This window comes from Myzus persicae, unplaced genomic scaffold (genome assembly GCF_001856785.1).
Source record: "Myzus persicae strain clone G006 unplaced genomic scaffold, MPER_G0061.0, whole genome shotgun sequence".
NCBI classification, from domain to species: domain Eukaryota; kingdom Metazoa; phylum Arthropoda; class Insecta; order Hemiptera; family Aphididae; genus Myzus; species Myzus persicae.
In genome coordinates, this window is record NW_019103919.1 from 81,463 (window position 1) to 98,121 (window position 16,659).

A 16,659-nucleotide genomic window follows, 5' to 3' on the forward strand; every position below is an offset into this window, starting at 1 on the left:
AAATAATGAGTATGTATACACATCACAGAGTAGGTACTTTATTATAGACTACGGTATTATACATAATATGTAGGTATGCATTATACAGTCATATAAATATTGTATTATGTACTATAACGTGGATAAAGACTTTTTTTCGCAGATGATGGACTTGGTACACTTAAAAAACAAAAAATGTAGTAATCTCTTGTTTTATTAAATACCTAATAATAATAACAGGGTAGGGGTCACAAGAGTATTTGACAATTGTACACTGAAATATAATTAAAATACGTAAATCTGTACTGCATATTCCAACTTTCTGATATTCCTTGTACGAGTATATTATATACATATATATTTTGCCCGTTGGCAGCTATATATATATATGAGACAATAGTCTCAGTCATTGAATTTAACTTTTAGTCTAAACGTTAAATGATTATAAATGTTATTCGAAATTAATATTTTTTTTCTCTTAGTAGTTATAGGCAAATAAATATTTCATTATAATACATAGATACTATAACTCTAAAAATACATGCACTTATCATTCAAAATAATAGTATATAATTGTTTAATTTTAGCTTCTAATAAGTTAAGACGGTAAAAATATATTAAACGAGATGAGTATATTATAATAATTAGGTAGGTACCCACTATTAGTTTAATTTGACTACCTACTATGCTATAATAGATATTCAACGTAGGTTTAGCTGGTTTATAAACCCGATGGGTAACAAGGCACGATACATTAAAACGTTAAATTGTCAAAAAAATATAAAACAATATTGGCCTCAAATATTTTTTATAAGGAAATAAAATCGTAAAATTAAAATGTTTAACTGCAGTTACAGAAAGGGACTGTGAAACTATTAATACTTACGTTGAATTTGATCCTACACTGCAATACACAATTAAAATTGTAATATTATTTACTGTTTGATTATGTTTGTGTTTTTTTTTTACATTTTACATTTATTCACTCGCGAAAGAGACCACGAATAGATTTATACTTTATTCAGTCCGGTAGACTTTTTTGGGAATTTACAGGATTAAAAAGTATTGTTGAGAAAGTGAAATTTTGTAAATGTACAGACACTCGATTAAATATTTTGTAAAGTAATGTCATCTTCGTACCTTCGCAAATGGCATATCAACCAAAATGATTTCATTTCGAATTCCATGACTCAATTTAAAGAGTACATTAGGACATTTATTTTGTCTAGACTCTAGAGCAATGTTCAATATTCATTTGCTACAACGGTATGGGCATAGCAATACTACATGACATATATTATAGTACTGGCACTGTGCAGGTATTCGTATTTTGTTGTTTATATTTATATTTTTTTTATTTCTTGATCAATAGAATTAAACTGGTATGGTTATTACTATATATTATAAAATGTAGATATGTAAGTACCTGTTTAAATTCATCCAATTTCAAAAAAAAAAACGTGACATTTGTTTTCGTGCCATTAGGGATTGGATAAATGGGTTTTTCATAACATGGATGTTTTGGTTGTAAATATAAAACTATTCTAAATATTTCTATATACATTATATAGTATATATATACATCAGTCGTTATAAAGGAATTCAGAAAATTGCTACTTATTCATTATCCATTAGTAAAAAAGCGATCAATCCTGTTTGGTGATTTATGTCTTACAGTAATAATAATTAATGAGTGATATTTTCGGGCCAGACGTTTTTTTAAAAATTATTTTTCTTAATGGTGTTTAGAATAGCAACAGCTTAGATTCTCAGTGAAAAAATTGAAATACAAATTATATTGGTCTTACCACGATTTTATAGTTTATTTTTTTTTTAAGTGAGCGTTTTTCCCGGGCTGAAGGAGTCTTCAAACAGATTCAATAATAGTGGTAGTAAGTACATAAAATAGTAGCACCTTTAAAAATAGGAAATCGAATGTGAATAGTACTTTAAAAAGGTCCTTTTAGTTCAATAAAATGCATCGAAAACCTTGGAAAAACTAACAACGAATGGCCCTCGAAATACGTTCAATCAATTCGTAATTTATTGATTTCATTAACATTTAATTAAATGTCATCTCAACTATTCACAATGAACAAATAATCTAAGCCGAGATGAGCGAAGTGATACACTCATATTATGATGGTTTCTTTTATAACTATTGAGACTATAAACGTTCACCCATAACAACCATTTGTATACAGACTACAGAATATTATTTACTGAGCATAGGGTTCAATCCAATTTTTTCTTTTACAATGCATTTATTATTTATATTTATATTTAAGGACCATATTTTAAAAATTTCAAATAGGTAAGTACTTAGATTTGTATCTTGTGCCACACAAGCCTTGAGACAATATAAACATAAATACATAATTTTATGTGAATCAACCTCTTTAATTATGCAGATGATGTTTTTAAGCATTTAAGTGTACCTATCTAAATCAAAACGTCTATTATCAAAGACTATTTATATTTTACTCACACAAATTAGAACATAAAATTCGATAACTGTGAAACTATTCATACGAATGTCAATTTACCTATACATACATATAAAATTATTTAAATATTCACAAAAATAACGGGTTGTAATTAGAAAAAAAGAAAATTATATTACACACGGGACACTTATTACTTATCAATATTATATTATATTTATTAAATATCAATTAAATTATTTGAAAATATAGTCTTAAAGTATAACTGTAATTGATCATTCCAAAAGTTAAATGTGAATAAATGCATCATTGAAGTGAATAAAATAGGTGATTGGTGATTCGCCATGTATTGTGGCCGGTATTCCTTTATAGACTATAAGTACACACATAATATGGGAAAATTATAAATAAAGAAAAAACTATAAATGTACTAAATTGATTGATGTTTGAAATTTTGAACGACTCACTCGTAAAATTTGATATTTTTGATAGTCTAATTTTAGCATCTTACATAAGTCATCGAATTTTAGTTGTACCCATAGGCAAAAAAAAGGCTGACACCGGACGTTCGAAAAAAATAAAATAACAATTTCGTACAAAATGGTTAATCGACAATATTGTTCAAGCATTATGTTTATTCAGTCTTTCAAATACTATTGTACTCATCTATTATAGGTGTATAATTATGTAGGGTATTTAATTATTTTTTAGGTACCTATATATTAGGCACCTAATTTTTACAATGAAAATAGTTGTAATATAGTTACATTGAAAAATCTTGTTTTAATAAATTATCATTGGTCTTAATATAATGTACCTATATAAAAATTAAAAACATAGTATACGAGTTATACTAGTTGTCGGATTTAGTAATAACAATATAACAGTGAAAGTATACAAATGTGAATAATAATAAATAGTAAAAAGTATATAATTATAATAAAAGAATGTTATCAATTTACAAGTAACTCGTGACGTTGCGCACCCGTGTGTTAAAATAATAATTATAAATTATCACAATAAACAGAATAATTTACAACAAAAAAATTTCGATTTGAAAGGTATTCGAATAAAATAAAAGTGTTTTAAATGTCCTAAAAATATTTTGAATAAATTATTAGGTATTAACCATATTTATATAGTAATATTATAAGCGCGCGTATCTAAAACCTAATTTATTCAAATAGTTTTTCGTGTGAGATTTTGTTCGTTAATTTAAACAAAAAATCTATAAGTTTTTTAAAAAATGCAATATTATGAAGAAAGGATGTAAACTACGTGTACTGTGAAATAAGAATAGAAAGTCAAAAAATCAAAATCAAATAGCAATAATAGCATACAAGCTCGCCGTCGGTATTACTATACCGATATCCGTCCGTCGATCAACAAACAGCTGAGTGAACGCGAATGTTCTCGTAAGGTAGAAAAATTCACGAGTGTTTCACATTTTCACAATAATAATAACGAATAAAAATGATTATTCCCAATACGACATAGGTAGTTAATTTTTTTATAGTTACAATACCACAATTAGGTATTATAATTAGGTACCTATATTATACACGAAGAAGGGTCGAATCTTAACGTGCGAGATGGTCCCTATAATGATAGGCATCGGTTGGAAAGAATCCAAGAAAAAAATATTCTAAAACAATTGTTAAAATAAAAATCGTCTTACCATTGTAGTGGGCGAGTGGAAGACGTCTGTCGAGGAGCGCATGTCGAACGCGTTGAGTGCGGCCGACTGACGAGGCATGAGACCTGCTGCTGCCGCTGCTGCTACTCGCGTCGCAGTGACGGCCGTGTAATCCGCGCGAGATCTGTCGGGGAGGCCGCTGACCGCCTGTCTTGGACCGCAATATTATTGTTATTATTTTTATCAGTTATCAGTTATCACGAGCTATATGGGTAACTAATTCTATATTGCCAAAAATAACAATAATATTGGCGAGAGACCTCGACGACGTTACGATAATGATAATATTATTATTATTATTATTATTATGGTCGCTGTGCGGTGTACAGCGACGACGACAAGCGAACCGGCGACAGCCCGCGTATACCACGGTAGGTGTATAATGCGATTAGGTAGGTACCGCAAACGGATACGCGGTAGCTGCTGCAGCGAATAGAAATCGCTGCCGACAAACGCGCACTACTGCAGCTGCAGCTGCTGCAGTCGTCGTGCAGATTTTCGATGATTTAATGTTTTTATTAAACCCGCGGACGAGGGCTGTTTCGTATACTCGTGGGGATAATGGACAATAGTGATAATAATATTGTTCGAGGGGGCTGCGAGACGACCGACGACAATGACAGTAATAATATTATTATCACGTTTTTAAGACGACACGGGACGATCTGAGACGGTGCGCTCTACGGTATTCGCGCGGAGTACTGCAGCTGCAAGTGAAAGTAGGTAGGTAGGTACCTCGGACGCACTCGGCACTGACCCTCCGCTGCCGCCGCCACCGCCGCCGACAGGTATCGTGCGTACAATAATAATAATAATATTATTAATGTTGTTGTTGTACCTACTCGCCGCGGAAAATAATAATAATAATAATATGTGAAACTGTGAAAGTACCCGATTCCCGCCCGTGTACAAACATTGTTATACCTACCTGTATTATATATTATTATTATATTACCCATGCTTACTGTCTCGGCGGCACATTAGTGACCAGAGTGTGGCGATAATAATATTATCATTATACACGCACGACGACTCAAAGACCCACGCATTAAAAATCATACAAGTGTCAACAGCTTCACTGCACTATCATCTCGAGACGTAGGACCGTCTGCACTTCAACATCACGCTCATAAGGACGTCATCGCGACATAAGTATTAATTATGACATTTATATCTACAGTCTTCGTAGGAAGTTTTAAACTATACCAATGAATAACTTGCCTTTAGCTACTATTATTAACACAGCGCAAGCTAGGAATATTATTTTGTATAACATTGTAATATTTAAAAATAAAACAATTGCAAATGGTGTCTCATAATAAATTATGTACCTATACACGGTCTAGTGGATAAATGTGGACATTGCAAACACTGACCGGGTGAAGCCGAGTCGTTCAGCCCATGTAGATAATTATGCATGTATTATAAACAAATGTATGCAATGGCTAGTACTGAAAGTGCCAAGTGAACCAACTATACAAGTCCCGTGCTACCCTTTTCTTGACATTATTCGCACTAATTCGGGTATTACCGAGGCCCTTGTAACATTTTTATATTTATTATTGAACTCGTGTTTAAATAAATTTTATATTTTAAAAACAACACGCACAGTTTGAGTGGACATGTTTTCTTGCCATATTAAATATTTTTAAGGATATTTTTCTAATTTAGAGTTTTAATTGCAATTTACAGGCATAATATTATATGAAAACCAAATTTCATTGAAAAAAAAGATTTTGGATCAAACACATCGGACACGTTCATATGAACATTTCTGTTGTTATTATCTGTTATTATCGATCACACCGGACTATTCCGTTCGTTTCCAATAATTTAGTTATTTTTGAAATCGTATCAAATGTTCTGCAATTATCGAATTTGTCGTATTTGCGTAGGACTACCACAGCGTTATCGTCGTATACTCGTATTACCTGACTATGAACACACACAATTATTTTATTTTATTTTTCCTCCATAATTTTGATGTGTTGCGTCTTGCGTTAATAGTTAACTACTGAAACACACTATAGGTGTTACTATACGGCTATATTCCAGTGTTTTGATATTGATTTTTCAAAATCATTTAAAGCATCTTTATGCCTGAAGTAAAGTAAAGTTGATCAAATCGGCTCCAAACTTATGTTAATGAATTTGGTTCCAATATTTTTTCAATTGATTCTAGTGTAGTTACAAGTTTAAAACTATATTCATTTTGTTACCAAAAACCAACCACAAAGTAAAAACACGAGAAAGTGGTTAACGCTCTGCTGTACATAGATGCCTAGGGTGTCACTGTAATGGATGTGTTAAATTTGAATTTAAAATAAGAAAATCACAACTTGACAATTCGAGTAAATATTCAATGTTGTAAAAATTTCAACTTCAAACGCTCATAAAAATGTAATTTGACTTTCTGGTAGAAATTCTTTATTTGATAAAGGTAGGCAAACTTGTAAGGCATCTTGCATTACATTTTTAAATCTTAGATATAAGTTTCTCCTCTGTGTGATAAATAAAATCCTGACTAAGAACATCAATGCTTCATACTAAAGGTATGTCAGTATAGCATATTAATTATAATGTACATTGAAAATGATATAACAAAAAAATATTAAGAACGAGGATATTTTAATTATACTCGTTAAATGTTTTATTATTAAAAATAGAAATATTTTATTAAAATATAATTATCAATTATGGTTATTAATTTAAAGGGGAATTCCGGTGACCTTCGCATTTTTTTTCTTTAAGTGAGCTATACAGTTCTAACCATAAACTAAATTTTTTTCGTAACATTACAGTTTAGACTGTGTAATTTGTACCATGCAATTTTTTGTATTTTTTGCATTTCATGTGTTAAATGCATTTTATTAGATTTTTAAGCTCATTTTTACAAATATTTAGTTCATTTTGTATATTTAAACTAATTTTTGTTTATTTTAAGTTTTTTTAATATGTGTTGTATAGGTGGTAATCTCAAATAGTACCTATGGTACCCTTGTGAAAATAGTACCTTTGAACTTATATCTACAAGACACCATAATATTATCGCTGTTATACTCGTTTTCGATAAAATTATTGTCACCTGTCCGAGAATCGGGAAAATTGAAACTATATTAATAAAATAATATTAAAAATATTTTAAAACTGTTATTATATTTGTCGCAAACTGAGTTGTCGGCGATTTGGGGTTCGGCAAAGTGGGTATGAATCGAAAAAGTAGTATAGTTAATTGTAAATTAATTTTTTTTAGATTTTTTAGGCCATTTTTGCACTTATTTTAGTGCATTTTTGTGTATTTTTTAGGTCATTAAAATCCTAGTTCTAGTTATTATTATTAAATGTTCTTTATTCATTGTCGTGTGTTTTAGTATAATCATATCCTTATTAGCAATGCATTATAGCAGGTACCTGGTATAGTATACTAGTGTTTTGGGTAGGAACTATGGGGGGTGTGGCAGTGTGGGTCACTTTAGATTTTATTCTTCTAGTCCCCCCCCCCCCCTAAAAATGCAATCAAATATCAGCGTATGTAACGGGCAGACTTCAGAAAGTGCAATCAACAATTTTGATTAAATATTTTTTCATACCGTGGTACAAAATTCACCTATCCGAGTTATATGGACCACTTGTGCAGGTGCCAATTCTAAAGACGTACACCCATAGTAAATAATGAATTCTTTGCAAAAACGCATCCATCTATATTGTGCAGAAGTTGGATTAAGAATAGAATACCGCAGCCATAGATTTTGACATTTTGTGTAGCGCAATATCTATCGCAGGGAAAACATTTTTCCCACAATTATGACACGAAAATTGACTGAGAAAACGAGTCAAGTTGTAAAAAAATTCTCCCTATGATGTTTGAATATTTATAAAATGATAATAATATGTTTGTGATGTAAGCAAAAAAACAGTGACCGCGGTCTTGATGTGTATGTGAAAATGTTAAATGAGCGCTAGCGTCCTTGTCATTATACACGGTGAAAATAGTAAACAGGAAATTTTACTCCGATCGAAAGGTGTTTTTTTCACCGCACTATATACGGTTTACCGCTTTGCCACACATCTGTATTATTACAAAGCGATGTGCTCGTAGTAACGATATTATTAAGTATCTTCACTGCAGTATTATGCAGGTCGTATTGCATGTATGATATTATAATACAGTGTCTTAACCGAGTGGTAGATTTGGGTACTTATATTTAAGAAATAACAGCTTACAAATGACAAGGATTTTTTATCACAAAAATTATAAGCACACAAAAGTTAAATGCATTTTTTTTACATTCAGAGTTTTCCTTGAAATGTGCAGTAGTTACTTGATAAATTATAATATAATATATAATATTGCAAAATATGGATTCCGTGACAGTTCATCACGCGAAAGATCGCCGTTTCATCCAGCATGCTCCCTAATCTCTAAGTATTTTTTCGTAACTATCGTTATAATCATAATATACACTATACCACGTCGCTCGTTAAAAATAATATGCTTCACACTATCCGAGATTATTCCCCGTTGTAGGTGTAGGTTCTTTAAGTAAGATACTAGGCGTCTAGGCGCATAATACTCATATAATTACTAACAATTATTATGAAAGAAGGTTACAAAATTAAATACTATCTTTAACATTCCATGGCATGTAATTATATTGTCATATCTATAATAACCGTTGATATTGTGATTAATGATTATTCGATAGCACGAATGCATGACGGCAAATTACTTATAAGTTAGAGATTACCTATTCATCGTGTTATAGACGTATTAAATAATTACCGTAAAAAAAGATTTTTTTTATTCATCTCTGTCGTTAACTGTACGATTTATTAATCAATTAGGTACCTATATATTCTAAGTAAGTAAATATAATTATACAATTATCAATTTATGAATATTTTTTTATCGTCTTCGTCGTCATAATAATTGTACAACCCGTCCACTTCATCTTGACACTTCAATTTTTAAATTTCACTTTAATTTATATTTTACGATTTTTTTAATTGCTAATTTATTTTCAATTTCGATTAAGTTTAAAATGGACTCCACATTGTATTTTGCATTTCAATCGGCATTTTCTGGAGTTCGAATTCGTCATTGTTTTTTTCACTGTATAGTCAATGCGTATAAAGAAGAATTCATCAAGAACCAGATATTCAAACCATAGTAGTTATGGGTGTAGTGCTATTGACAGTTACCACTAACTTACACCAAACGTCACATTCATTATCAAGAAAAGTTTTAAATGTTGCAACAATTTTTAGAAGTAAAAGTTGTTTCTCTAATAATCTAGGTGTGCAATAAGAAAGGATTTTCCGATATTCGCATTTTAAACAAGTGGTCAAACAGAAATCTTCAGATTCAGAGTGGAAATTGAAACTTTTTTCTTATTGTACACTTAAACTGAAATACATTCAAACTGAAGTACACTTATTTACAGTATATATTATATAGGATTGGCCTCAAAATACAATTTTATTGGTCCTATCAATTGGATATATATTGTTACGCCGTGTTTATTTTGAATATTCCAATATTGTAAATACGAAGTGTGTAATACAAATATAATACTCGCATATATCATATTATACACATCCGTTGCATATACATGTTTGCGAAACGAAGAGAGAAGAGATCAAAAGGCAATGTTGTGCCATTTTCTCCCTTAAAGCAGTAACAGATTTGTATATAATTATTTAATACGAGATATTGTCGAGATGTACCCAATTCCTATCGTCTATTATTTGTATTTCATGTCTCGGAGAAAGTTTAAACATAATTTTAGTATTTGCAACATATACTTATGAGTTATAACTTTATAAGATTAACTTATAAAGTCAAGTACCTACGACCAATACCTATTATTGTGTATTGGTAAACTATATTGATAATTATTATTGTTCGTGTTTCGAACTATTGATTTTTAATTTAAAACAAAAAGCATTTAATAGCAGGTATGTAATGTGTGTATACTACAGGCGTACAGCAGCAGTCGAATGCAATTATACATTTGTAAATATAAGTACAATTATTTTACTATACATTTTAATATAGGTAATTAAAGTAAATGTGTTTGTTGTTTGTACAGCATTATTACTTATTAGTATATGGTGGCGTATTAAATTATTAACGATGTGACAATATACGTCAGCCAATATGAATTGTTTTCAATTTTAATTTACCTATCTACATATTATCTTGTTTCTCATTTACTTACAGCTCATATAAAATAGGTGGGTAATAACTAATAATATTTAGTTGAATTTTCCTCACTCAATAACGAAATCATTTTCATTCCGTTTCAAATGATAAACGCGTTGTCCAGTCCTCAAATTATTCATACACAGTATCAAGCCTGGATGGCGAGATTAACAAAACGTAAGACAAATAAAAAAAACTTACAGACATCCTATTGACATTAGTCCAACATTATTTATTGATACCGCGCACTTTGCAGACACTCGTCAGTCATCGTCACGCATCGCTTGACTTAGCGCAAGGTTGTGTCGTTTGCAGTGCTGTAAATGTATTATTTTAATTTCGAAAGCGAATAATAAATCATAGGTATTTGAGTTGGGGAAAAAACAGCTTTTTGTGGATCTTTTGGTATACGGTGAATAATTTTTAGGTACGACGTTTTCAGTGATTTTTCACAGATGTTCGGAAACCTATAAAAATACTACGACACGGTAATTTTCAATAATACTGATTTGGTTGCAAAAAAAAAAAATTAATTAATAAAACAAATCTCGTAAAGTCGTAAAGATTTCTCATGCTGATTACTTTATACAAAATAATTCAAACTACTATTTTATTTATCATTATGTAGGAGTAGGGATAAGTATGAATTCAAGTCGACGAAAACCATAGCAAGCACAGCTTGAAATTAAAATAATTTTCGATAAATTACCTATATGTTTACCGATATGAGTTTTTTCTGGTATAAATTTAAACCAATAGGTATATTCATTTTATGATTTTATGATTTTTATATCATTACCTACGCAATATTTATTTACTTAATAATTGTTTCCCGAGTTTTATAATTAGATTTAAAAATTTTTTTTCCATTTTTACAATTGTAATTATTGCGGTTTATACCTACGTGCGGGATCGCTGTTACGCTCGGCTGTGAAACGGATTTAAGAAAATGAAATTTTAATTCTTAATTGCCCATGGGCTATAAGTTATGACTTGTGACCTATAGGTACTGATGAATACTACTATAAACCTGTTGGCAGTCTTGTTAAGTGTTAGAATAAATTTAATAAATTCAAATAAAAGTACATTCAAACAGTTTTTTTTTATTCGAATACTTTTTGAAAAAATTATTCGATTACATGATCTGAATAATTGTATTTTTATTTCTTTATTTATTAAAGAATACTTTAGTTAAATTAAAAAAATAGTCTAAATTTGTGATAAAACAAATTTTCCTTTTCAAACAGAGCACATTATAAGTTATGTACAATTATGATTTTTCTCTTTAAATAAAATATGACCCGCGTTCATTTCCAACTATTCCAAAACTGACAAATATTAGTGCGGGAAAAAATATATACTTAAAAATATATGATTTTTAAATGTACCTATTCTAATATGTATTTGGAATACTATAACACTCCTTAATTCAAATACGTATATTCCGAATACAAAATAAAAGTATTCTTTACAAGACTGCCAGTTATTGGCCATTGTTGAATTTCAAACTTAGATTAAAAATCGATTTGTGTATACAAATTGTAAAAATTAAGTATCATGTAGATATTAACTACCGATATTCATTGTTCAATTACAGTACCCATTATAATTTTTTAAAAAATTGGTTATGATATTACTACTAATTATTTAAAACGTTTTTAACGATTTGTATGAATAATTAAAATCGATTTTGATTTATATGTCAAACCCTGCACTGCAGTGCCACAGTACAAATTGGAGAATGTCTTCCCTTATTATACTTATATCATCAACCTCTCACACATGCAACAAAGTACACGTCTAAGGTAGGTACTTAGGAGTGACACTCGACAGACAACCGTCTCCCCAAGGCTGCACGTAAAACGCTAAAAGGTACTATTAAACGACAAAAGCAGGCCGGATTACGTTTCCTCCTATAATATAGCATCCAAACGTGTCAACTTGAATAATAAACTACTTATATGTACAAGCTCTTCCGAAATTCATTATTGTGGACCTATTGCGCCATACGAATTTGGGGCTCGGTGAAACAATCGAATATTATAATATGTTATACAAGCCCCAAAAATTCAAATCCAAAACACTCAGGAAAAATCTCAAAAGCTTCCTCCTACGTAACACGTAATACACAACAAACGCCTCTCGTTTCCATTGTAACAGTACTTATAGGATACACGTGTATTACCTTTATCCGCCCAAATCCACTAGTTTTGGAGCTTGAAGCGACGCTGGTGTCGCGATCTAAATAAAATAACTCAGATACAATTATGTAATTAGCTTATGATAGAATTGAGGAATTACCAATGGCCTGCAATGGTCTCACCTCACTGTCTGACAGTCTACAGAAATGTCCAAGGTAAAAATACCAGAAGTCATGTTCGAAACCAAGAATTTCCGAACTAAAATCGTCTAAAGTTAAAAATTTCCGTCGTTAAGTACTACAATAATTGTCTGCTATCGACAAATGAGAGTGTTGACATTTAATGAAAGAGGAACATAAATTAGATAGATTAGATTAGGTCCAGCAAAAAAAAAAATATTGTACCTATGTTGATTTTAAAACAATTTGTGTAGAGTATATAAAAATAAAGAAAGAAGTATGCATAATATTTTTTAATGTTTATCGTTGACCTTTATAAATTTGAAGTAATTAGTGTTTATTTGTTAATTATAAGATTTTTGTTTCTGGAAAACTATAATTCGTATTTTATATGCTGTACCTAATAAAATAGGTACAACGGTACTTGTATTTAAAGACAATTTTTAATAACATTCATTATCTGTTTTTTTTTTTTGTAAATAACTTTTTATCACCGTTTATTTTTTTTAATAGAATCAACGTTGTAATATATTTTTTAAGTACAATATGTCACAAGTGTGTAATTATCTATTTTTTCATCTGTATATTTATAATATTTTTTATTCGAAATAATTTTGATAAAATAATTTTATTTTGCAGGACAATTTTACTAAGTACATTTTTGATTTTAGACCTTTATACCTTGGGCTTTTTCACCTAGATCCATCTGAATACATATATATTATAATAATATAATTGTAAAGTAAATAAATTATAGATGTATAAATGTATATTACTATGTATAATTATAAATGATATTATTATATTATTATTAATATAATTATATACACACATAAATTACATAAATTCATCATGATCAATTTTATAATTTTATATATTATATTATTTTTATATATTTTATATGCACTCAAAGTTAACACAAATTTTTGATTTGTTTGTCATTTGCAATACGTATCTAAACTTTTCGACTACTTGAAATGTTTGTGTATTAATCGATTTAATCAGTAATAATAATAATATATTCTAACAAAACAAAATTGTCCAGGACGTTTATTTGACCTATTTCGCATAAAAATTGTGGGGGGGCGATTAGTTGTAGAATTATTGTATGCGTGATGAGAAAAGATTCGTATTTAACCTATAAATATTTTGTTACGATCCTCGAACTCAGTCAATGCCACACTGCCACAGACAGGTGCACCCACCACCACCCACATCGACGGCTTGCGGAAAGTATTTAGGTATACAAATATTATAATAATATAATTCAGATGGGCACAACAACTATGCATTGAATGATTGTAATACTCTGTAAAATACAAAACAATAATAATTTATAGTTATTATAAGTGGCGTTAAATGGAAACGAGTCGCGGTGAAGGGCAACCCTAGCGTAACTAAGCATTTATTTTTTTCTGTAAAAGGACGTAGATCTCACGCCGCACGAGCATCGATACCTGTACCGTATAATGTATACTAATATATGTAACCCGACCTCTATGTCGAATTAGGCCGAGTGCCATAACACGAATGCATTTTGAACGGTCTGTGTTTATCGAGCCGAGGACGTCCAACCAAATTGTTTTATATTATCGTCTGAACAAATTACAAGTAGAAGGATTCTTACAGGATTAACACATTTGGTATCCTTAATAAATTTAAAAAACCAACAAAATAATCGTTTAATTTCACCAATAATTTTAACTAGGTATTGATAGAAAATGAAGGAGTCTGTGACGTAAAAACCAGACAGTTTCATTTTTCAAAAACTTTTCAGTAAATAAAAAAAAAAACAATTTTGACTTTTAGAGCTATATTATTGTATTTTCACCAAAACTAAGTATTCATTATACTGTTGTCTTGGAGCTATCTGTTTATCACCAGAAAATAAAATCAGCCAGTTTCTATTACTTTTTATAGTTAAACTAAAAGTATGTGTAAAATGTCATTATATACTTAACTTAAATATTTGTCATTGTGTAATTGTTGTATTATTCTAGAGCTTCATTGGATTGGTTTCGATTGCTGTCCATTGTGTCGTTGTGAATATAACCCCAAAAGTTAAGAGTTGGAAAACTGTCAAAATACATGTTAAAAATTCAGCCTCATTTACCGATCATAAGAGAAAATTCGAGAAAAAGGGTGGCTGAGCTTATAATGCTCATTACTAGAGCTGCTCACCCATTTGCTGGCAATTCCAATAAGACAACTTACGTTTTACAAAGCAAACAATTTAACCATAAAAAAGTACAAACAAATTATAATCCTACATTTGAGCATTTGAAAAGTATACTGAACGGAAATTATTAAGTAATTTATTAATTGAATTATAACCAATTCAATATCTGCACCAAAATGCGTTAGGCAGGTAATAACAATAATAATTAGGTAGTTAAATATAATATAATATTATTACGTAGGTATCTATGTCGTATTTTCATCGAAACTGGGTTGGAGCGACATGGATGACTGCAGCTGATAAAAAACGTCGAAGGATAATATTAAATACGATCGTTTCTTGTTAAATGTTGAAAATACATTTTATTATTATGAAAATCATTAGACTTTTGGGCACTTTATTATATTGTAAGGAACATCGGGGCTACGACTGAACGACTGATACTTATAACTTTTGAGAGGACTTGGTGAACCCCAATCTCACTGATTTCTACTAATGCTAGTAGAACAGGTATACTAACAGTATTCTTTGGTCAATAGCGTATTTCAGTATTACACTTTCTTAATTGTATTAAATAAAACATGGTATTGTACTGTACATAAATTGCATTAATTTAAATTGAATTATGTAACCGTTTTTTTTTTCATGTTATAGTAGAACAATTTTAGATGTCTCTACTTATTTACTTCATGCTAGGTATGCTTAGTATTTCTTTATTACTTTTCCGAGCTGTAAAAAACTTGACTTGCAACTTAAATATCTTTGCTGGTAAAAAGGCGTGAACCTAATTGCTACTTAATACTTAGTTACTTAGTTGATACTAAAATATACAATTTTGGCTATTTTTTTGCTATTTGTAGATGTATAGTATTAATGATTTATTTTTACTTTTGTTTTGTAAACATCAGAAAGAATTTGTTCATTTGATCAAAAATCTGAAACCCAAACAAGGCACCTTGTTGTTATTATAGCATATAATATCATAAGATATTATAATAAAATATTATAGCCTATTATAGCTAAGTACCTATTTAAAAAATAATAATGGCACATGTATAGATATTGCTTTGATTTTTGTCATAAACATTTACAAATAGTTTGGTTGTTAAATACACATAATAAGTAATACAGTACAAATAGTTAAAAATGTGTAATATAGATAATCAGTCTTATTTTTAAGATACTAAAAATGCAATACAAAAATGCTTATTAGTTCGTGCTGAAACCAAAAAACTTTTTAATTATTTGAACAATTTTTTTTCATAGACATTTTTTTTCAAATTAGTACAAAATTAGATATATAAATGGAAAATAACGATTATAGTTACCTATTTTTTTGTAATTTATTCAAACATACTTTTCATGGGGATTTGAAACTTTTACATATTGATACAGTCAAAACTCTTTATAACGAATCTGAAGGGACCAAGAGATTTCTTTCGTTATAGAGAGTTTTCGTAATAGAGAGGGTTTAAAAAAAACAAAATTTTAATTATTTATGTATAAAGGTATGTACCAATGTAATATTATATATCAAACACATCATTATTTTTACATTATTTTATATATATTTACGTATTATATTGAATTATTATTATTATTATACATACTTATTAAATATAATTTAATTTTTATACTATACATATTTATACCTTATTTAAAATAGTCTGTCATCTTAGTTTGGACTTTTTTATTCGGCATTATTGCCGATTATTTTTATAGTTTATATATGTAATAGATACGATAACACGTAAATTGTATTATGAAACATAAAATATTGTTTCGTTATTGAGAGTGACTAATACGTTATAGAGAATGAATTGTCTAATGGGTTAT

General features: G+C 29.5%; 1 protein-coding gene across 1 annotated transcript in view; it reads right to left on the bottom strand.

The window, feature by feature from the left end:
- Positions 1 to 4,804, bottom strand: part of LOC111036324 (venom dipeptidyl peptidase 4) — a 75,945-nt gene extending 71,141 nt beyond the window's left edge. The window contains exon 1 of the mRNA XM_022318321.1: positions 4,102 to 4,804. Within this exon, the coding sequence (XP_022174013.1) occupies positions 4,102 to 4,179 (78 nt within the window). The 5' untranslated portion in view covers positions 4,180 to 4,804. The remainder of the gene's footprint in view (positions 1 to 4,101) is intronic.
- Between the last annotated feature and the right edge of the window lie 11,855 nt (positions 4,805 to 16,659).